Raw genomic sequence first — 22,966 nt, 5'->3', positions numbered from 1 at the left:
TTATTTTAATGAAGGTTAATTTATTAATTTTCTTTTTATGATTAGTATATTTTGGGCTCTTAAAAATCTCTTGGACCACTTTTTTTTTTTTGGCCGGGGCTGGGTTTGAACCTGCCAACTCCGGCATATGGGACCGGCGCCCTACCTGCTGAGCCACAGGCGCCGCCCTGGACCACATTTTTGAGAAATGCTGAGGCTTGGCTGCTTGCTGGTTGGCAAGGGATCTGCCAAAGGGGGAAATAGGAGCCCCTTTATAATCTTTAGCTTTTTCAGCAGTTGTAGACCTTCTAGGAATCTCTCTATTTTGTCTCCTTTTAGTTATTAAAATTTGGGCTTTGTGAATATTAAGCAGTTGTCTGTGTGCTGCTGTAAAAGCAGTATCAGTAGCCAAGTTATTTCAGTGGCCTAAAGCAACATTTCTCTGTTTTTTTCAAAGAAGTATACTAACCATAGAAGAGTAAGTCTGTAACTCTGAGGCTCTCTGAAGTCTTAATAGGACCTGAAGGAACCATGTGGTAGAGGGAATGAATATTTCTTTTTTTTTTTTGTTCGAGACAGAATTTCACCCTGTCACCCTTGGTAGAGTGCTCTGGCATCACAGGTCACAGCAACCTCAAACTCTTGGGCTCAAGCGATTTTCTTGCCTTAGCCTACCAAGCAGCTGGGACTACAGGTGCCTGCCACAACCTCCGGCTATTTTTGTTGTTGTTGTTGCAGTTGTCATTGTTCTTTAACTGGCTTGGACTGGGTTCAACCCACCAGCCTCAGTATATGTGGCTGGCACCTTAACCACTGTGCTCTGGGCACTAAGTCTCTGAACTCTTTTGTTTTATCTTTATTTTAAAAATGTGTGCCATTTTTTAGGCAGATAGCATTTTTCTCATCTGGGTTTGTTTTTTTTTTTAAGAAAATAGGTAAAATAGCATTTTAATGATTCCAGCGTTTACTTCTAATTGAGGGATGCTTTGGGAGTCTGTATCATGTTTATTCAGCATCTTGAAGTACCTCTGGCAGCCTTGGGGTGGGGTATCCATACACCTGTACTGTCTTCACTAGTCCATGTTCTTACCATTTTGTGGTGGTTAAGAAACTTTTACAGTAATTAATTACTGGTTGAGCTTCCCTGATCTGAAATGCTTTGCACAGGAAGTGTTTTGTATTTCAGATTTTTTTTAGATTTTGGGATATTTGTATTACGTCCTTACTGGTTGAGCATTCCAAATCTCAGAATTCTAATTTGAGTGTCATGTTAGTAATCAGAAAGTTTCAGATTTGGGACATTTCAGATTTTGGATTTTCTGAATAGGGATACTCAACCTGTACTGGCTGAGTCAAAACAAGATCTCAGGTCTCATTGTTCCTTCTCCTATCGTGTTGAAGTGGGGTGATGGGATTAAACTTTGAAATGACAGAAAAGAGCTGAATAAATTCTGAACAACCTTAGAAAATAAAGAAGGAATACTCTTCAATGGACCAAGAATTTTGAGGAATTTCAGGAAAACAGAAAAACATTTAGTTGCCCTAACTTTGGAAGTTAAGTTCAATTTTTAGCTTTTGAGAGAATACTAAAGACCATATAATAGAAGAGAGAGCATTAGCCAGGCATGGTGGCTCATGCCTGTAATCCTAACATTCTGGGAGGCTGAGGTGGGTGGATTGCTTGAGCTCAGGAGTTCAACACCAGCCTGAGCAAGTACGAGACTCCATCTCTACTAAAAAATAGAAAAACTAGCCAGGCATTGTGGTAGGCACCTGTAGTCTGAGCTACTCAGGAGGCTGAGCCTAAAAGTTTGAGATTGCTGGAGCTTTGATGCCAGGGCACTCTATCTAGGGTGACAAAGTGAAACTGTGTCTAAAAAAAAAAAAAAGAGTATTAGTATTCCCAACTCTTGGTAACCACGGTTCTACTTTCTGTTTCTATGAGTTTGATTAACTTAGGTACCTTATCTATGTTGTATTGTAGGACAGGATTTCCTTCTTTCTTTCTTTATTTTTTTGTAGAGACAGAGTTTCACTTTATTGCCCTTGGTAGAGTGCTGTGGCGTCACACAGCTCACAGCAACCTCCAACTCCTGGGCTTAGGCGATTCTCTTGCCTCAGCCTCCCGAGTAGCTGGGACTACAGGCGCCTGCCACAACACCTGGCTATTTTTTTGTTGCAGTTTGGCCGGGGCTGGGTTTGAACCCGCCACCCTCGGTATATGGGGCTGGCGCCCTGCTCACTGAGCCACAGGCGCCGCCCTTCCTTCTTTTTTTAAAGGCCAAACTATCCATTGTACTGTATATAGATTTTCTTTATCCATTTATCCCTCCTTGGACTTCAGGTTGCTTCTTTGCCTTGACTTGTATGTATAATGCTGTATTACCATGGATGTGTTACCATACTTATTTTTAAAGGCTATATCTTTTTCTCTTGCAGATATATTAGACTTTATGGGAGAAAATTTAGCAAAGAAGATCATGTTCTTTTTATTAAGTTATTGTATGAGTTGGTATCAATTCCAAAATTGGAAATCAGCATGATGCAGGGATTTGCCCGCCTCCTGATCAACTTGTTAAAGTAAGTCCATTTGTCGTGACTTCTACGGTTTGTTTCTTCAAGGTTTAGGGAATGAGAACTAAGCACTTTTGGTAAGAAGACCAAATCTTAAATTGCCAATTTGGAGAAAAGAGTGCAGAAAACATTATCATAAGCTTAATCATGTGTGTTAACCTCTTAATTGAAATTTCATATCCATGCTGGGTGCAGTGGCTCATGCCTGTAATCCTAGCACTCCAGGAGGCTGAGGTGGATCTCTTGAGCTCACAGAGTTCGAGACTAGCCTGAGCAAGAATGAGACCCCATCTCTACTAAAAATAGAAAAACTGAGACAAGAGGATCATTTGAGCCAGGAGTTTTAAGGTTGCTGTGAGCTATGACACCATGGCACTCTACCCAGGGTGACAGCTTGAGACTCTATCTTAAAAAAAATAAAATAAAATTTCATCTCCTATATGAATCCTCTAGCACATGTTAACTATGTTGTCTGATTGTTTTATTCATGCTTCTTATTATATATAGATTATAAGTCCCTTGAGAAGATGGGGATCATAGATTCTTTTGCTTAAGTAAAAGCTACATTATGAAAGCATTAAGTGTTCCGTAGATAGTGTGGGAAAATATAAAATTCATCTTTTGTAAGATGACACAAATTTATTTATTTTTTTTGAGGCAGAGTCTCACTTTCTTGTCCCCGGTAGAGTACCATAGTGTCATAGTTCACAGCAACCTCAAACTCCTAGGCTCATGCTATCCTCTTGCCTCAGCCTCACAAGTAGCTGGGACTTCAGGCAACTGCCACAATGCCTGACTATTTTTTAGAAATGGGAGTCTCACTCTTGCTCAGGCTGGTCTCAAACTCTTGTGAGCTCAAGCCATCCACCTCAGCCTCCCAGAATGTTGAGATTACAGATATGAGCCACTGCGCCTGGCCTTGTAAGATGGCACAAATTTAAATGCCCTTTTACCTGGTGCTCTTTGAGGTTTGAGCGGCAGCAAGAATATGGTGCCACTGATCTTCCTAATACTGTGTTCTGCCAGTGATTGGCTATGGATGGGGAAAGCAAAACTCATACGAGCAGCAATATTTAACTGTCTCCTCTATGTAGTACTTATGGTATGATACACATCTGTGCATACATCTATACATACATAGGTATTTCCTTTTTTTTTTCCTTAGGAAAAAGGAACTTCTTTCAAGAGATGATTTGGAGTTACCCTGGAGACCACTTTATGACATGGTGGAAAGAATATTATATTCTAAGACAGAGCACCTGGGATTAAATTGGTTTCCTAAGTAAGTGTTTCCATTTAAAATACTTCTTAGGGGACACTTGGTAGTTTTTAAGAGATTGATCATGATTGAAAAATAATGGGTTGTTCGAAATAAATGAGCAAATAAACATTTTAATGTGCTCATTTTTGTGTAACTTGACTCTTAAAACAATCCACTGCCCTCTTTAAGCTATTTCTGAAGATGTATTCCATCATACTGGCCAAAAAAAGCAAGAGATTTTTGTTTCAAATTGAATTTTTGTTGTTAAAAGTAATGCATATTTGATATTCTTTGTAGTATATCTACACGCATTTAATTATTTTTTTCCAAGCAAATACCTTGTTTAATAGGATACTTGTAAGCCTTGAGTTATTTTCCTTTTGATGGTCTTTGGCCTTTTTTTTTTTTTTGTAGAGACAGAGTCTCACTTTATGGCCCTCGGTAGAGTGCCGTGGCGTCACACAGCTCACAGCAACCTCCAACTCCTGGGCTTAAGCGATTCTCTTGCCTCAGCCTCCCGAGTAGCTGGGACTACAGGTGCCCGCCACAACGCCCGGCTATTTTTTGGTTGCAGTTTGGCCGGGGCCGGGTTTGAACCCGCCACCCTCGGTGTATGGGGCCGGCGCCTTACCGACTGAGCCACAGGCGCTGCCCGGTCTTTGGCCTTTTAAAATTTTTATTGTTTGGGATTCATTGAGGGTACAAAGAATTAGGTTACACTGATTGTATTTGTCAGATTGTGTCCTGCCCTGAATAGATATGCCATACACCATGACCCCTAGCCCTCTTCCTCCTTCCCTCTCCTCACTTGCTCATTCCCCCCACCCCATATATTTAATATTTCAAGTAAAACGAATGCTTCAAGAAAGGAAGCTTTTCATATTCCAGAGAATACACAATCCCAGTTAAAGAAGCCCCAGTTTCAGTGATGAGAGCACAGACTATTCAACTGCATGCTTGTGGTTTTATGTTATTTCCTGTTCATGTTTTGACTGATTATTAGGTGATTATGCTTTTTGCACATACATCCTGCCTCTTCAAAAAATCTCTAATTTTTCTTTGTTATGTATCGTGTTCTGAATTTACAGAGTAAATAGAATCATGTGCCTTTTTTGGTTAATGGTGATTTTGGACTTGACTGCCAAGTATCATATCTGTCCAGTTGTGATCTACCTCTTAATTTTCTCAGTTTTAGCATGTTTGGTTTAAAAAAAAGTTTTTAAATTTGTGTTTGAGGTTTATTTTTTAGGAAATTTTTCTTCAATTTTTATTAGCTGTTTCTCTCGTTGTCTAGAGTTATTTGACATATACTTAACGTGCTCATTTCCTAAAGAATGCCATTCTGTATGCCTATATTAAATTCCTTGTTCTCTTTTATAAATTAAGTCTTTAAGGTCTCTTTTCTGTGGTCTCTCTCTTGATCTTAGACAATTCTACATTATTTCATTATTTTTTGTAGCCTCCCCAGTTTGTTTCATAACCCATGATTAACCTTCTGGCTTCACTTAAGTCAACTGTCTTCCCCTTACAATTGTTTTGAAAATGACTATAGATAACAAATGTGAAATTACTTAAAAAGAAAAGGTGAAAAAATGATACTAAACTTAGGTCCTAATTGGTTTGAGGCAATTTTGGATGAGTAGAGTGGTCAGAAGTCATTTATTTCCTGAAAGTTTCATGTGTTAAAACAAGGAAACTCATTTCAACCATAAAAATAGCAAATTTTGTCATGAAACCAAATGGTACACTGCGCAATATGCTTTCACAGTTCTTTGTTATGAAATCTAAAAATTTAGGATAAAAGCTTTGTTGTAAAGATTCCTTTTGAGTGTTGTTTATGCTCCTGGGAACTTGGCTTATTACTAGATTGACTGAGTCTTCAAATATGAGCTTAGGGAATTTCTGACTGGCATCATAATTTCATAGATTTCAGGGACCTTTGAACTTTATTCAGATCTGTCTCTTTCTGAGATTTTTGTGGCTAATTTTGTTTTGGCTTCGTCTGAAAGTTAGTGACACTTAAAGGGGAAAGGAAGGCGACTTCTTCAATGATTCCTTGTTCTTCAATATGTCCTTTACTTGCTATTTCATAATTCCTGCCTTGTAGGTATATATATCTTTGCTAAAGGCAGCTGCTGCTTTCAAAATCCTGTGTGGTCATTAATAAATATCTATAGCTTACCTGTTCATTAGTACCAGCTGTTTGTCTGGAAATTTTTTAGTGCCACTGTCTGTCAGTTCTTACTAAGTTCCAGCCCTGCATCTTTTTTTTTTTTTTTTTTTTTTCTTTTGTAGTTTTTGGCCGGGGCTGGGTTTGAACCTGCCACCTCCAGCATATGGGGCCGGTGCCCTGCTCCTTTGAGCCACAGGTGCTGCCCTCAGCCCTGCATCTTGATATCATGCTGACCATGTGTCTTCCTGAAGTGGCACATCATCCTTGCTCTTGAAAGTTTCACCATGGCTGTTCTGGGCCTTTTTTTGTTTGTTTGTTTGTTTTTAATTCTTAGTCTTTATTTTTTATTTTTTGAGACAGAGCCTCAAGCTGTCGCCCTGGGTAGAGTGCTGTGGCATCACAGCTCACAGCAACCTCCAATTCCTGAGCTCAAGTGATTCTCCTGCTTCCGCCTCCCAAGTAGCTGGGACTACAGGTGCCTACCACAACGCCTGGCTTTTTTTTGGCTGTAGCCATCATTGTTGTTTGGCAGGTCCAGGCTGGATTCGAACCCACCAGCTCAGGTGTATGTGCTAGTGCCTTAGTTGCTTGAGCCACAAGTGCGAAGCCTAATACTTAGTCTTTTATTTATTTATTGTTAAATCATAGCTGTGTACATCAGTGCAGTCGCCTGTACCCATTCTAAGATGCACCATAGATGTGGCCCCACCCATTACCCTCCCTCCATCAAAACCTCCCCCCTCCCTTCCCCTTCCTTGGCCCTTTCCCCATAGTCTTGTGCTATAGTTGGGTTATAGTCTTCATGTGAAAGCTATAATTTAGCTTCATAGTAGGGCTGAGTACATTAGATACTTTTTCTTCCATTGCTGAGATACTTTAAGGAACATGGGTTTTCCCAGAAGCTCTGGAGAGTCAAAAAGCATTCCTGGGCCCAAGGATGATATCTGCCTTGATTTGTCAGGTTGTGTCAGGTTTTGATTTGTCTGGCAGACCTCTCTCTGAGGTGAGAGACGATGCAGAATGACTAGTCACACATGTTCAGTAGGATACACTGATGTCAAAGTTGGATGGGGCATGCTGGGGCTTGACGGTCACACCTGTGCAAGGGAGGGCCCCGCTGTCTGACTCCACAGCGTAGTCTTTTAAAGAGACAGAATGACTCTGCTGAGATGGTTCCTTGGTTTAAGGCATTGAGTCAGCTCTTAACAGACTCAGCACTCCATTTTGTATTTTGTATTTATTTATTCTAAAATGAAAGTCATAGCTGATATTACCTATCTGTACTTACTATCATACTTAGTGACTACACGCATTTATACTATTTTTAGAACACTTTTTTAAAAATTTTTTGAGACAGAGTCTCACTCTGTCACCCTGGGTAGAGTGCTGTGTGATACCGTACCTCACAGCATCCACAAACTCATGGGCTCAAGCCATCCTCCTGCCTTGGCCTCCTGAGTAGCTGAGACTACAGGCACCCGCCACAATACCTGGCTAGTTTTTCTTTTCTTTTTTTAGAGACAGAGTCTCACTTTGTTGCCCTCAGTAGAGCGCTGTGGCATCACAGCTCACAGCAACCTCCAACTGAGACGATTCTCTTGCTTCAGCCTCCCGAGTAGCTGGGAATACAGGCGCCCATCACAACACCTGGCTATTTTTTGTTGCAGTTTGGCCAGGGCCGGGTTTGAACCCGTAACCCGCGGTATATGGGGCTGGTGCCCTACTCACTGAGCCATAGGTGCCGCCCGGTTTATATATTTTTATCAGGAGTAGTTTAGCCTACATAACTTGCTTACATTTTTTAAAATTTATTTTTTAGGTATCTTGCTTAAATTTAGTAACTTGCTTAAATTTTTTTAAATTTCTTTTTTAGGTATCTATTCTTTTATATGTGTTATTCTAAGGGTGTAATATAATATTATACTTTTACTTTTCTTTTTTGTGTGTGTGTGTGGTTTTTTTTGGCCGGGGCTGGGTTTGAACCTGCCACCTGTGGCATATGGGACCAGCGCCCTACTCCGTGAGCCACAGGCGCCACCCTATACTTTGGCTTTTCATATTAATCTGCCTCTGGAGAAATTCGATATTTTCTTTTTTTGGTATTTGTTCTTCATGACATTTGTATCTCTACTGATCTGTCAAGGGGCTGTTGAAATTGGTACTCTCATCTTTAAGATCCAGTTAAATTCTTTGCTTCCCCTCCCCCGATTCACCCCGGGGAAATGCCGTGTTCTCGACCTCTGTTCAGAGTTTTTTGGCACATGTGGCCGTACTTCTGAGCTTCAGATACTACTGGTGGCTCATGAAGGATCTCTCACTAGGGAATTTAATATGGTAATGAAATGTTTCTCTGAGGACCTACTGAAATTTGAAAATTTTTACAGTTAATAAACAATGATTATCAATGTAGTATTTGCCATGATTTTTTTTTTTTTTTTTTTTTTTTTTTTGTAGAGACAGAGTTTCACTTTATTGCCCTTGGTAGAGTGCCGTGGCCTCACACAAGCTCACAGCAACCTCCAACTCCTGGGCTCAAGTGATTCTCTTGCCTCAGCCTCCCGAGTAGCTGGGACTACAGGCGAATTTGCCACGAATTTTAATGTAGTATTTGAGGAACATTTTATTTGCATTTTGTTTTATTTTATTTTATCTTTCTTTTTTTGAGACAGAGTCTCATTTTATAGCCCTTGGTAGAGTGCTGCGGCATCATAGCTCACAGCAATCTCAAACTCTTGGGCTCAAGCGATTCTCTTGCCTCATCCTCCTGAGTAGCTGGGCCTACAGGTGCCTGCCACAACGCCCAGCTATTTTTAGAGACGAGGTTTCACTCTTGCTCAGGTTGATCTCGAACCCGTGAGCTCAGGCAGTCCACCTGCCTCAGCCTCCCAGAATGCTAGGATTATAGGTGTGAGCCACTGTGCTTGGCTTCTGTTTGCTTTTTTAAATATTCTGCTTTTGGCTTGGCGCCTGTAGCACAATGATTATGGTGCCAGCCACATGCACCCAGGATGGTGGGTTCAAACCTGGCCCGGGGCCAGCTAAGCAACATTGACAACTGCAACAAAAAAGTAGCCAGGCGTGTGGCGGGCGCCTGTAGTCCCAGCTACTTGGGAGGCTGAGGCAAGAGAATCACTTAAGCCCAGGAGTTGGAGGTTGCTGTGAGCTGTGATGTCATGGCACTCTACCGAGGGTGACATAGTGAGACTCTGTCTCAAAAATAAATAAATAAAATAAAAATATTCTACTTTTATTTGAAAATTAGAGAATATGTGGTTGATTTTTATTAATGATTTTGATGATATTTCCTCTAAAAGTTGTCTCTGCTATAATGATCTTTCTTTAAAATCTGATCTTTTTAAAGTAATTAAAAAAAATACTTAGTTCAGGTCGATCAGGCTTGTCACCATTTAAAGCAATCATGTGCCATCTTTTTACATGAGTAGTAAAGATTGTTAACTATTTCTTGGCACTTACCATAAAGGTATGCTATTTTTCTTTAAGTAATTTAATGAAAAGCGAATGTAATGCTGCATCACTCCGTGGAAATGCCATGGTGCGTGGTAAAAATGTACTTTGTTTATGCCTTTCTTAATAATGAAATTATCTTGACTCTAATTTTGAGTGTAGTAGCTATGAAAAATAACTACTTGTTAATTTAACTAAGCGATGTTAGAGCTTGAAGGATTAGATATTAGATGGATAATGCTTTACCAATTTACCGTGGAACTGTTTAGATTTAGGGAAAACAGGTAAAAACTGATTTCTTTTAGGTGCAATGTTTGACACATGTGTAAGAAAATAAAGACTGTATAAGCAGTTACCATTAAAATCTAAGGGGATTAAAACAGGTATATACAGAATATGGTATTGTTACAGTTTCCTTGCTGATTTATGAAAAAGCAAAAAGGAGTTTTCTGAAGTTAAATTTTAGCCCAAGAATTGTTAGGTGAAGCAAAGCTGTAAGCAAGCACTTCTGGCTAAGAGTGGTCCAGTTTACTCTCATCTTGAATATACCATTGGCTGTACATTTCTGTGGGGTAGGAGTGGATATTGTCCTGATAGTTACATAAGGCCAAGGAGGCAGGAGGCATAACTCTCCCAAGATTATGTAAGTTCACTTTCTCAGTAACTGGAGAAACTAGAAGCTAAGGCTTTCCTCAGGCTTATCTGCTATGTATTTGGCATTTACTTTATTAATGTCATTATAAGAAATGTCATCATAAGAAAATTGAGGCCCAGAGAAGAAAATTCACAGAGAGTCATTGGTTGAAACTGGAACAAGAGCCTGAGAACTGGAACAAGAACTCACTTTCTGCCCTTACTAATAGGGTATGCTTTGGGAGGATTATTCAATTTTGATGTGATTTCCTAGATCATAAGTTAAAGTAAAGCAACTCAGGGGCAGTAAAATCAATGTGAAAGCAAGATGAACACAAAATTTTAATTGTTGGGGAAATTACAAATACAGTTTATTTTGCCTAAGTATGAAATAATAATTAACATTTATTGTCTTTGATTTTGGGCCACACAACTGCATTCTATACATTATCTTATTTACTTTTTGTTCACAGCTCTGTGAGAGGTAGGTATTATTACTCATGTTGATGAAAAACTGAGCTGTGTTATTACACTAGTACAAGTAGTAGAACTGGTATTCAAATTCAGGTCTGTCTTACTATAAGCCCCAACTGTGAACGTTACATGCTCTACTGTGGATGTCTTTTTCAACGTACCTTTTCTAAGAGGAAACAGGGTATGAGAAAACCTGCCCAAAGCTTAGTCACTCTGTCAGTCCCTTTTGATTAAAAAAAAAAGTCTTGAACTGTTATCACTTTAATATGATAAATTCCCCAACAGTTGGAAAGTATGTAGTGATTATTCACTCCCTCTAAAAATTATTGAAATATAGTCTAGTAACATCTAGCCTTAACCTTTTATTTTATTTTTAAACAGAAACATTGTTCCCTTCATCTTGAGAGATTACAAGAATCACAAAAGGTCACTATACAGATATCACAGGTTAGAGAGATTGTACCCTTTTCTGAATAAAGAGCATAAACCCAATGATACAGACCTTATATTTAAGGAGGGGTTGAAATTGACTTTTAAATGAACTAAGTCACATTCCCACATACTCTAATCTTCCAATAAGTGAAGTGACGCTGTGGAGTGTTATAATTAACTATTCTGAAGAGTGAAGGGAAATGGAGAACACAAGTAGCTTTGCATCCTTTTATGACTTGCTTTCTGGAATCATTTCTGCCATAATGTGAAAGTTTGTTGATATAGGGAAGTTACTAAGTTAAAACAACAGGTTTCCTATGTAGCATTATCTCTCAAAGAAGTTGCCAGTGAAATAAATAGAAAGTTAAGCAGAACATAAACTTTTTTTGGAGATCAGAGGAGATCGGGCACATTCAGGGTGGTATGGCCGTAGACAGAACATAAACTTTTAAAGGACTGGTAGAATTATGTATCTTCTGTTTGTTTCCATTAACAGACAAATTAGCATTTTAGAATTACTTTTTTTTAATAATCTGCGTTTAAATTGAGTTATAATTAGTTTGAAACCGATGGGTCTTTAAACCTTGGCTACCGATTCTATTAATTTGTTAGTAAACAAGATTCTTCAATTCAAACTAAAAGAAGACCCAAGATCTGTGTTCTTTGGTGCCCTGATAGAAAATGTTTATTGAGTATTGTAAGTAATAAATAAATAGGCAACAAAAGAAAAATGTATGAACAGATAGCTGTTATAACCACTTTGGAAATGCCCCCAGAAGTAAAAATCCCAGCTGTGATCTTCAGGAGGCTTTAAATGTAGTTGGACAGAAGTTTGTGGGGTTTTTTTTACCCAGCAAGGTTAGAAACAGTGTTTCTGAATTGCTTAACCTTTTTGTGAGAAAGAAAGGTAGAACTTCTCTTAGATGATCAGAGAAAATACTTTATGATGGCCTGCTGGCCTTCTTTTTTATTTTAGAATTCATCTCGTGAGTGTAGTTTGGTTTCCTCTTCAGTTAATTTTTCTCTGAGTAGTTTTGAATTTAAAGAGGATTCCTACTGCTCCAAGTAATGAGATTATAGTTGTCTCTGTCGGTTATATAATATATTGATTACTTGTGCTGAGATTGCTTTGTGTTACTCCTTGGAATTTCTTTGCAGATTAGTTCTTAAGCTTTCAGAGAAGTTGGATAGACTTCTGGACTTAAGAATTTCAAGAAGCTTAAGGAGGAAGTGTCAGGTGGAAACACTGCCTGAAAATTATCCCTTTCCCCCATATTTATTTTTCTTTCTTTTCTATCTTTTCTTTTTTTCCTTTCCTTCCTTCCTTTTTGAGATTTTAGGGTCTTATTTTCATTTGTAGACATCATACTGTAAGTTGTCACATATATTTTAAAATTCTAGTTGAAAATTGCCTAATGCTCCTTTGTTTATTTCATTTGCATTTGACCTCTTTTGACTGTTGTCTAGCTAGTAATTTATTCTATTCTGGTCATGTGTTTAAACCAGCACACATTGGCCTTTTCATGAAAACAGATGTGATTATAGATTCCTACACAACAGTTCATGTTGGTCTCCTGTATTCACTTGAGGCACCTACAGGCTGCAAAATAAGTTACAGTTTTTAATCTTTTACTTAACTAACTTTTTAAGTAGCTGATCAAAGAGATGGCTCTTTTTGGTGATTGTTGCTGGCAGTAATATAACTTGGAGAGTTAAAGAACTCTCATTGATTATGGAAACTAATTTGTGGCAGCTGCTAATAGAAACACACCAGAGTTTGGTGTGCCAACTGCTGTATTTTGATGTAAAAGCATTCAGTAAAAATTATTTGTTGAGATATTAAACCACTGAGCATACTTGTTCACGTGTTGATAAGTATGGTTGTTGTTGCCTCCTTTATTTTTTTTTGGGGGGGGTTTGTTTTTGGTTTTTTTTTGGAGACAGAATCTCATTTTGTTGCCCTGGGTGTAGAGTGCCATGGCATCACAGCTCACAGCAACCTCCAGCTCTTGGGCTTAGGTGATTCTCTTGCCTCAGTCTCCCGAGTAGCTGGGACTACAGGTGGTCGCCACAATGACCATCTATTTTTTTGTTGCAGTTTGGCTGGGGCCGGGTTTGAACCTGCCACCCTCGGTATATGGGGTCGGCACCCTACTCACTGAGCCACAGGCTCCGCCCTGTTGCCTCCTTTATAAAGATTGAAAATTATTTGTCCTTTTCCCAGTGTAATGTTTCTTTCCCTTTAGTTCATAGCAGAGAGAGCAAAATGAAGACAAAAGAGTAGATTAAGTAGTTCGCATATAGTTAATCCTTGAATGTCTATCTTTATGAAAGGGTAGGATTAGTTATTACGTGTAAAAATAATTATCTGAATATATGAGCATTAGAAATATTAATTTAATTAGATGTGTTCTTAAAATATTCCAGTCTAATTTATCAAATGGCTTTCTCCCCCCTCCCCAGTTCTGTAGAAAATGTTCTCAAAACACTCGTGAAGAGCTGCCGACCGTAAGTAACTTCTCAGCTTGTAAAGCCTCTTGTTGTTTCTGTGGGCTTGCCCATCTTTAGTATGCTTTGAAGAAGTTAAAGGTATACATGCTTTCTGACATGGTGGTGTTATTTAGTCATTGAGTACAGCTTATCATTTCAAACTTTTGAATTTAATTTTTCAGATACTCTTTTTTCTTTAATTTAAAATTTTTAGAGACATTCTCTGTTGCCCAGGCTGGAGTGCAGTGGCACAGCCATAGCTCACAAGAGACTTGAACTCTTGAGCTCAAGTTGATCCTCCTGCCTCAACCTTGCTGGGATTGTAAGCATGAGCCACTGCACCCAGCAAATTTTTTAGATTTCATTTGTAAGTTTAAAAATTTTAAAGTAACTCATTATTAAGTAAAAATACCGTAATTTCCATATAGTTGCTTTATTTGAAAGATTTTCTTGTATTATTGTTATTCAGATTAAAAATACGAGTAATGTCAAGAGATGGTCCATATATTTTTTCTACTATGTTTTGTTTTCTTTGGGGTAAGAGAATGGTTCACTTGCAGGCCTGGGCTACAGCCAGGTCACATGCTTGGTTTATTCAGGTAGTAAATGGCCGAGCAGGACTTAGCCCTAGCCTTTCCATGGTGTGAAGGCAACAAGGAGGAATGCAGGGAATCTAGAAGAATAAGGTATGGATCCAGACCATGAGGAAACAGCTTAAGTCAGCATAAGACAAAGACTAGCCAAGGTGAGAGATGAAAGAGGTCGCAGCTTGAACCGCAACTGAACCTTGTGGAAGTAGTTGGGACACTCGGTGGGTAACCAGGTGCCAGGATTAATCAAAGGCACACACCACAGACAGCTCTAGGGGCCCTTCCTAAGTTGCTGCCAAGTTCTGTTCCAGCTATTCCATCTGTATGTTTTCTTTCAGAATATTGAAATGTTTGATATTCTTTTTTTTTTTTTTTTTTTTTGTAGAGACAGAGTCTCACTGTACCGCCCTCGGGTAGAGTGCCGTGGCGTCACACGGCTCACAGCAACCTCTAACTCCTGGGCTTCCGCGATTCTCTTGCCTCAGCCTCCCTAGTAGCTGGGACTACAGGCGCCCGCCACAACGCCCGGCTATTTTTTTTTGTTGTTGCAGTTTGACCGGGGCTGGGTTTGAACCCGCCACCCTCGGCATGTGGGGCCGGCGCCCTACTCGCTGAGCCACAGGCGCCGCCCGAAATGTTTGATATTCTTAGGATTAAAGATGAATATGGATAGAATGGAAATAGTTCAGTTTTATGGAATTCGACTATTTTCTTGTTATTGAGCTATTCTAGGACAATTTGCTATGAATACAGTGAATGAAAAGCCCTGCTATATTTATTATACACTTGTAATATGAGTCTTAATAAATAAGTTAGTCAATAAATGAGATACTTATTGCTGACCTACTATACTACTCAGCCTTGGGCAAATGTATTTTCGAATGTAAGATATCTCCTTCTTCAGAGGCTTAAGATCTAACCTGAGTCTTAAGCCACCAATGAGCAGTGTCATTTTGTGCTATCCTCTTAGTCTGTGTTTCTTCACTGGACACTTGATTGTCACTGAGGAACCTCTTGGTTCTTACTAATCAATATAAACCCCAAGATTTTATTTTGGATTATTAGACTAACAATTGATTCAGAAAAAAATTTTTTTTTTAGAGACAGAGTCTCACAGAACCTGACACATAAATTTTTATGCACTCACCAAAAGTGTTACTAGAAATGTAATTGGATTTTCATGGGAAGTAGTGAAGTGTGATTTTTATTAACACAAATACATGAAGATATAATGGAATTAATATTAATAATGTGATGTGTAGGCTAAACCTATTAAGTGTTTTTTGTTTTTTTTTTAAGACAGAGTCTCACTTTGTCACCCTCAGTAGAGTGCTGTGGCATCATAGCTCACAGCAACCTCAGACTCCTGGACTCAAGTGATTCTCTTGTCTCAGCCTCCTAAGTAGCTGGGATTATAGGAACCTGCCACAATGTCTGGCTATTTTTTGGAGACGGGATCTCACTCTTGCTCGGGCTGGTCTCCAACCTGTGAGCTCAGGCAATCCACTGCCTTGGCCTCCCAGAGTGCTAGGATTATAGGCGTGAGCCACCCTGCCTGGCTATAAGTGTATTTGAAGGAATTTCCTAACTTTGGGAAGAATAAAAAATTCTCATATGCTGTTCCTCATTTTAAACCTCTTAAAGGCCAGGCACCTTGGTGCATGGGCATCTGTACTCCCAGCAACTCAGGAAGCTGAGTTTGGGGGATCACTTGGGCCCAGGAGTTTGAGTTCAGTCTGGGCAACACAGGGGGACCCTGCCTGTTAAAAAACATTAAAATAAACCTCTTAAAGGTGTTTTTTTTTTTTTTTTTTTGAGACAGAATCTCAAGCTGTCGCCCTGGGTAGAGTGCCCTAGTGTCACAGCTCACAGCAACCTCAAACTCTTGGACTTAAGCCAGCCTCTTGCTTCAGCCTCCCAAGTAACTGGTACTACAGGCGCCCGCCACAACACCCGGCTATTTTTTGGTTGTTTGGCAGGCCCAGGCTGGTTTTGAACTCACCAGCTCTTGTGTATGTGGCTGGTGCCCTAGCTGCTTGAGCTACAGGTGCCGAGCCAAAGGTGTATTTAATATCCTACTTATCTGCTTACCTTCATTTTGTGGGTGCGTGTGCGCACTTTCGATTTATAAATCTCCTCTACCCCAGGAACACTCTTGTCCATTCCATAAAATTGCAGAATATTGGCGCTCCCATAGGACTAGATCATTTGGTCCAGTCCTGTCTTTGGGGGGGGGAGGACTTTGGTCCAGAGAGAGGGTAAATTGTTTATGCAAAGGTGGCTAGAGATTCCTGCTTCTCTTTTTTATTTACTAATTATCTTTTTTTTTTTTTTTTTTTTTTTTGTAGAGACAGAGTCTCACATACCGCCCTCAGGTAGAGTGCCGTGGCATCACACAGCTCACAGCAACCTCTAACTTGAGCTTACGCGATTCTCTTGCCTCAGCCTCCCGAGCAGCTGGGACTACAGGCGCCTGCCACAACGCCCGGCTATTTTTTTGTTGCAATTTGGCCGGGGCTGGGTTTGAACCCGCCACCCTCGGCATATGGGGCCGGCACTCTACTCACTGAGCCACAGGCGCCGCCCTAATTATCTTTTTTTAATGTAAATTGAATTCTATATGGCAGGATTTTTTTTCCATTTCTATTACATAATTCAAAGCAAGTAAAACAACAACCATATTTAACATTGTAAGGTGATTTGAGTGACTGTATTTTATCTGAGTTTTATCAACATCTTAGCATTTAGAAAAAATCCCTTAGACAAGAGGAAGATTTACCTTATTCTAAGAATGAAAGGGATATTTATTTTAGTGTTAGGAAAATGTGTTTATTGTGGGCTAATATGGACTTTGTAGTGTGTTGCGTGTGTCTTTTGAATCCATTTCCCTCCTCCCTCTTTTTTGTTAGTCATATCTTTCTTTGAAGAGCTTTTAGTCAATTATCAGATACATGAAAACCTTCTTTTTTATTAGGTATTTTCCAACAGATGCCACAGCTGAGATGCTAGAAGAATGGCGGCCGTTAATGTGCCCTTTTGATGTAACAATGCAAAAGGCCATCACTTATTTTGAAATATTTCTTCCTACCTCCCTTCCTCCAGAACTTCATCATAAAGGTTTTAAGTAAGTATATGCATGTTTGACAAATCCTAGACTATGGCAGGAAATCAAGATGTAAAAACTAGTAAAGAAATAAGTAAAACAATTTTTACTTATTTCAATTATGTTTATTATGCCTGAAGTAATGTGAAGGCTAAAACAGTTAAATGTAAGCTGTAAGCTGAAGTTAAGTTTAAATTTAAGAAATTAGGAGAGAAAGAAAAGGAGGAGAGGTAATAACGAACACAGATGAAGGGATAAAGGCAGGGGAGAAGGAAAAAATTGTAAATAATTATTAAAGAGGAGTCGACAATAATTATTTAACAATAAAGTAGAAGTTTAATAGTGAAATCACATTTTTTAGCATAAATTTGGAAAGGGAATATTCAACAAGAAATACCCGTTTGTTCTGTTAAGTTTGTAACTTTCAGTATTATTTTTTCTAGGTTGTGTAGTTATCAGTAAGAATAGATTTTTAAAAATACAAAGAATACCTGGCTTTGAACCACTTTTGTAATCATTTGCTATTCATAACAACATTTTTCTTCTTCAGACTTTGGTTTGATGAATTAATTGGCCTTTGGGTTTCAGTGCAAAATCTCCCACAATGGGAGGGGGTGAGTATCCCTTCTTGGTTTTTTTGTCCTCTACTTTTTAGTTTGGAGATGAATAGACCATCTAAGTTCCTGATAATTGTCTTTTGGCAATGTTGTGATCAATTTCTTCTGTTTATTTTCTTTTATTTTCTTCATTGTATTTTAACAAAATCAGGTATTTATTTTGATTTTGTTAGTATTTAGAAATATAAGCATGTTATTGTGAAATGCATGAAATGTTAGACCCTATTTGGTTTTTTGGGGGTAGCTACCCTCGCATGGTGCTGCACCCACAGTGGATGTTTCTGCCTATTTATTGGATTCAAATTTCCTTTTATATCCGTATTAAGGATGATGCTTTGTCATTTTACTTTATAGACGCCTTTCAGCTGCAGTTGATTTTTTTTTAGCAAGTTAGTATGAGTTTATTTTGGTGTAAAAAATTTTTAATCCATGCATTTTTTTCATACTACACATTTTCCAGGAATTTGTGAAGACCTCTCATACATACGTATCATTCTAGCTCTGCTTCTATAGTCCCATCTCCTGCTCTGACTCTGACTCTCTCCTGTTCTTCTAACCCCCTGTAAGGGAACTGGTGGTTACATTGGGCTCACCCAGATTAAACAGCATGATCTTCTCATCTTGATTTTTGACTAAGTCTCATTTTCAAAACCCCCATAGTCATGTAGTAACATTCACAAGTTTCTGGGTTTAGCATATGAGCATCTTTGGGGGGCCGTTTATCTACTACAGGGCGGCACCTGTGGTTCAGTGGGTAGGACACCAGCCCCATATCCTGAGGGTGTGGGTTTGAACCTGGACCCGGCCAAACTGCAACAAAAAATTGTGGCAGGTGCCTATAGTTCCAGCTACTTGGGAGGCTGAGGCAAGAGAATCGCCTAAGCCCAGGAGTTGGAGGTTGCTGTGAGCTATGACTCCACGGTACTCTACCAAGGGTGACAAAGTGAGACTCTGTCTCAAAAAATAAATAAATAAATAAATAAAATCTATCTATTACAATATAATTCCAATTTGAGTTTCTGGCTGGGGCTGTGTTTGAAACCACCACCTCCGGTATATGGGGCCGGCTCCCTACTCCTTTGAGCCCTAGGCGCCGCCCTATAATTCCAGTTAGAATTTAGTTCTTCTATCTTCCTTACGAGTGAGCTAAAAATAACCAAAAACATAGGCTTTTAGATGAATTTGAACATTCACTTAGATTTTATCTTTAATGTTATTAGCACAGTCTTAGCTGTACTTGATTTTTAACGGGTGACATGAATCAGAACTTAAATTTGGAAATTAACAAAAAATGAAGTCATAAACTATGTGTTAAGTTATACAGTGATAGCTGAAAAGAACAAATGGGTAAGGAGCATGACTCTGACTTAAAAACAACAATTGTATTCACTTTTGTCTTTTTTTGTTTACTTTCAGCAACTAGTAAATCTCTTTGCCCGATTGGCTACAGATAATATAGGGTACATAGATTGGGATCCATATGTACCAAAGGTAATTAAGAATATTTGAACATATGTACAATAGCACTGACATCAACTTTGTCATAAAGAAGAAGTATTTTGCATGCTAATACCACATAAAATATTTCTGGACCATTAGGAAACACACACATGTAGACAAATGTATAATTTATAGGGATAGATTATTTTCAAAAGGTAATTGGAACATAACAAGCTGTCTTAAGCGTTGGGGTTTTGTCTTATCTACGCAGGATATGAGCTATAATTTTCAGAGTGAGTAATTTGGAAAGTACTAAGTACATTATTTATTAAGGGGGTCTTATATTCATATCTTCCAGCAAATGCTGTGTATTGTATTTCATTGCCACTCTACAGTGTTGTCCACTTTGTAGATTACCTTATATATTACAATAGCATCTAGGTTGGTGCTATTATGCGTCCTAGGCATGGAATAGGAGCATAGGATAAAGGATTTATGTGTATTTAAGGAGTAGAAAGAAGTCAGAATATTTCACATTTAACCACAGGATCTATATTTTGCCTTTTTATGTTTAACTATAAATGTCTCCTTTATCTTGATTTTTGGCGGGGGGGGGGTACATATCCATGTGCTTGTGACCTCAGACAGTGTATCCTCTATTGATATTTACATGTAATTTTAAAAGAATAGAGCAAGTTACTAAACAGTATGTAATTTTGCTTAAACATTCTTGACTATGGTTTATAACACTAATATATATTTAGCAAGTTATTCAAAGATTTATTTTGAAAAACAAACCGAAGAAACAAAAAGAATTATTTTGATACCTGTAAATATTTATTCTTAATTCTTTTTTTCTTTTTAAAGATATTTACAAGAATTCTGAGAAGCTTGAATCTGCCAGTGGGAAGCAGTCAAGTGTTAGTTCCAAGATTTTTAACAAATGCTTATGATATAGGACATGCTGTAATATGGATCACTGCCATGATGGTTTGTAATACATTATATTTGTTTTATATAAGTCACCTCTATTTTGTGTTAACCTTAACAAAAATTCTGAATAATTATAGTTCCTTATTAGTAGCTTAGTTGGTGACGTGATTCTTAGATATGATCTGATTTAGTAAGCTCGTGTTTATCAGATTAGGAATGTAGTCATAACATTTGTAAAGCTCCCTAACCAGTAAAATTGAGTTTTAAAGGATTCAGAATGTCTTTAACTTTTTTTTTTGGTAGAGACAGAGTCTCACTTTATGGCCCTTGGTAGAGTGCAGTGGCGTCATAGCTCACAGCAACCTTCAACTCCTGGACTTAGGCCATTCTATTGCCTCAGCCTCCTGAGTAGCTGGGACTACAGGCATGCACCACAAAGCCCGGCTGTTTTTTTGTTGCAGTTTGGCCGGGTCTGGGTTTGAACCCGCCACCCTTGGTATATGGGGCCGGCACCCTACCCACTGAGCCACAGGCGCTGCCCTTTTTTTTTTTTTTTTTTTTTTTTTTTTTGAGGCAGAGTCTCACTATTTCACCCTGGATAGAGTGCCGTGGTGTCACAGCTCACAAAGCAACCTTAAACTCTTGGGCTTAAGCAGTTCTCTTGCCTCAGCCTCCCAAGTAGCTGGGACTACAGGCGCCTGCCACAACACCTGGCTATTTTTTTTTTTTTTTGTAGTTGTCGTTGTTTGGCAGGCCTGGACTGGGTTCGAACCTGCCAGCCGTGATGTATGTGGCCGGCGCTCTAGCTGCTGAGCTACAGGCACTGAGCTGTAACATTTTTATAGAGCAGGAAGGTTTTGAATATGCTCAGACACTCTATTCTCATTTACTGTTAATGTTTACATAAATATAGTAAGCACAAAGATTATTAACCAACTAATCTTGATGAAGAGAGAAATATGAAGGATTATTTTATTGACATCATTGAAGGAAAATTTAAAATATACCCCAAAGCCTAGATTTTGATGCTGTCTCTCAGAAAGGAATATTAGAACAACCTTATGACTTTCTGGCTTGTCATTCATGTATTACTTCTACCACTGTCTCCTCCTTCCCGAATCATTATACTGTGTTTGACTTTGGTATATTTATGTGGAAAAGACAGAGCAGTTGTTAGAAGTTTATCTCTTAAATGTCATCGAAAGGTAAAACAAAAGAAATTCAAGCTCCCCTGGTTTTTGCCATCTCATTAAACAGAGAGAAATCCTATTATTCGCTAATATCCAATAAGAGCAAAAACATTTGGATGTTAATTATCTTACGTATACAGTGAGTTAAAATTGATTTTTTTATGGGCTATAAAATTGGATAGTGATTAATGTCAGCCTTATCTGAGTTAGCCTTGCTCTCCTTTTCCACACAGTTCTCATTGGCAGCTTCATTTTATGTTAAATGTGAAAATACAACAAAAATAAATAGTGCTGATTATTATGTTGGGGTTCTGAAAACTTTGTGAATATTTTGTTATGGAATTAGTGTCATCTCAGAGCCGTTAACCCTATTCAATGATAGTTACTAGACTGGGAAACACGTAAGTGGATTTCATTTCAGCAGGAAGGCATGTTCCTGATGTAATTTGACATTTTATCTTAGGTATCTGCTGTTTCTTGAAAGAAGATCATCATGAGACAGATAGGAGGTTTTGAGGCCAAGTTGTAGTCCTTTATCCCAGGGCCGTTCAACTTGATAAGATGAAAAACTAGCTTTTTTCCTCTTTTTTCTCCCAGGTTATGTAGTTGTTGTTTGGTTGGTTGTTTTGTTTGTTTGTTTTGGCAATAGATCAAGAAATAAAAATATTTTTCTTTTGAGTCAAAATATGGTCATATATAGCACATTTAATCATTTTAAACAGAAGTAATCATAAAATATTAATATTTGAATGCATTTATGAAAATCTTCTCTGTCCATTTCATACAATGAGAAATTAATTCACTTACTGGGTCATTTAAAGAATGCTTTTGGCTGATATTACCATTCTTGGTTATTTTAAGATGGTAATCTTAGTGATAAATGTTACTACCTATGTTACTTGACTATAGAATGGTAAAATATACTGTTATCCTAAGATATCTTTTCTTTTTTTTTTTTCTTTTTTTTTTTATTGTTGGGGATTCATTGAGGGTACAATAAGCCAGTTACACTGATTGCAATTGCTAGGTAAAGTCCCTCTTGCAATCATGTCCTGCCCCCATAAAGTGTGACCTAAGATATCTTTTCAATTTTCTAATTTGGTTTAAGTAAATTGCCCTTTTAGTAAAAGAATATTTTGAATTGATTTTCGTAAAGCTGTTCAGGGAATTGTTTTTGACTGTCCTTTAGAGTTAGAACTGGATTTTTGTCAGCAGGATAAATATGAACCACAATAGAGATTTATATATAATGTAGGCTTAGGCCTGTTGACTCCTTCATTGTTACAGTATGTGTGAGTATTGACATTTTCACTCTTTTATCTGGACAGGGTGGACCAAGTAAGCTAGTGCAAAAACACCTAGCTGGTTTGTTTAACAGCATCACATCTTTTTACCATCCTTCAAACAATGGGCGCTGGCTGGTGAGTATGTTCATTTTGCACTGTAGGGTTTGAAATTTTTACAGATAAGGTCAGACTTAACTGTTGCCTATTTTGTTATCTATAATACCTTTTTATGGCTTTCTTAGCTTTAGCTATATGTAAGTGAATGCATTCAAATTAAGTTATTGTGTTCTAGAACATACAGAAATAAAGTAAGACAATGCTCATGT

The 22,966-nt window shown here is 38.3% G+C and overlaps 1 protein-coding gene across 1 annotated transcript in view; it reads left to right on the top strand.

Annotated features, from left to right (window-relative positions):
* PSME4 (proteasome activator subunit 4) overlaps nucleotides 1-22,966 on the top strand; it is a 105,195-nt gene that overhangs the window by 18,202 nt on the left and 64,027 nt on the right. The window contains exons 2-9 of the mRNA XM_053589913.1: nucleotides 2,419-2,559; nucleotides 3,719-3,835; nucleotides 13,455-13,499; nucleotides 17,046-17,195; nucleotides 17,725-17,788; nucleotides 19,208-19,282; nucleotides 20,099-20,221; nucleotides 22,683-22,775. Of these exons, the coding sequence (XP_053445888.1) occupies nucleotides 2,419-2,559; nucleotides 3,719-3,835; nucleotides 13,455-13,499; nucleotides 17,046-17,195; nucleotides 17,725-17,788; nucleotides 19,208-19,282; nucleotides 20,099-20,221; nucleotides 22,683-22,775 (808 nt within the window). The remainder of the gene's footprint in view (nucleotides 1-2,418; nucleotides 2,560-3,718; nucleotides 3,836-13,454; nucleotides 13,500-17,045; nucleotides 17,196-17,724; nucleotides 17,789-19,207; nucleotides 19,283-20,098; nucleotides 20,222-22,682; nucleotides 22,776-22,966) is intronic.

This window comes from Nycticebus coucang, chromosome 4 (assembly GCF_027406575.1).
Source record: "Nycticebus coucang isolate mNycCou1 chromosome 4, mNycCou1.pri, whole genome shotgun sequence".
Classification (NCBI taxonomy): Eukaryota; Metazoa; Chordata; class Mammalia; order Primates; family Lorisidae; genus Nycticebus; species Nycticebus coucang.
The sequence above is the reverse complement of the archived record's forward strand: the minus strand, read 5'-3'. Positions and strand labels throughout refer to the sequence as shown.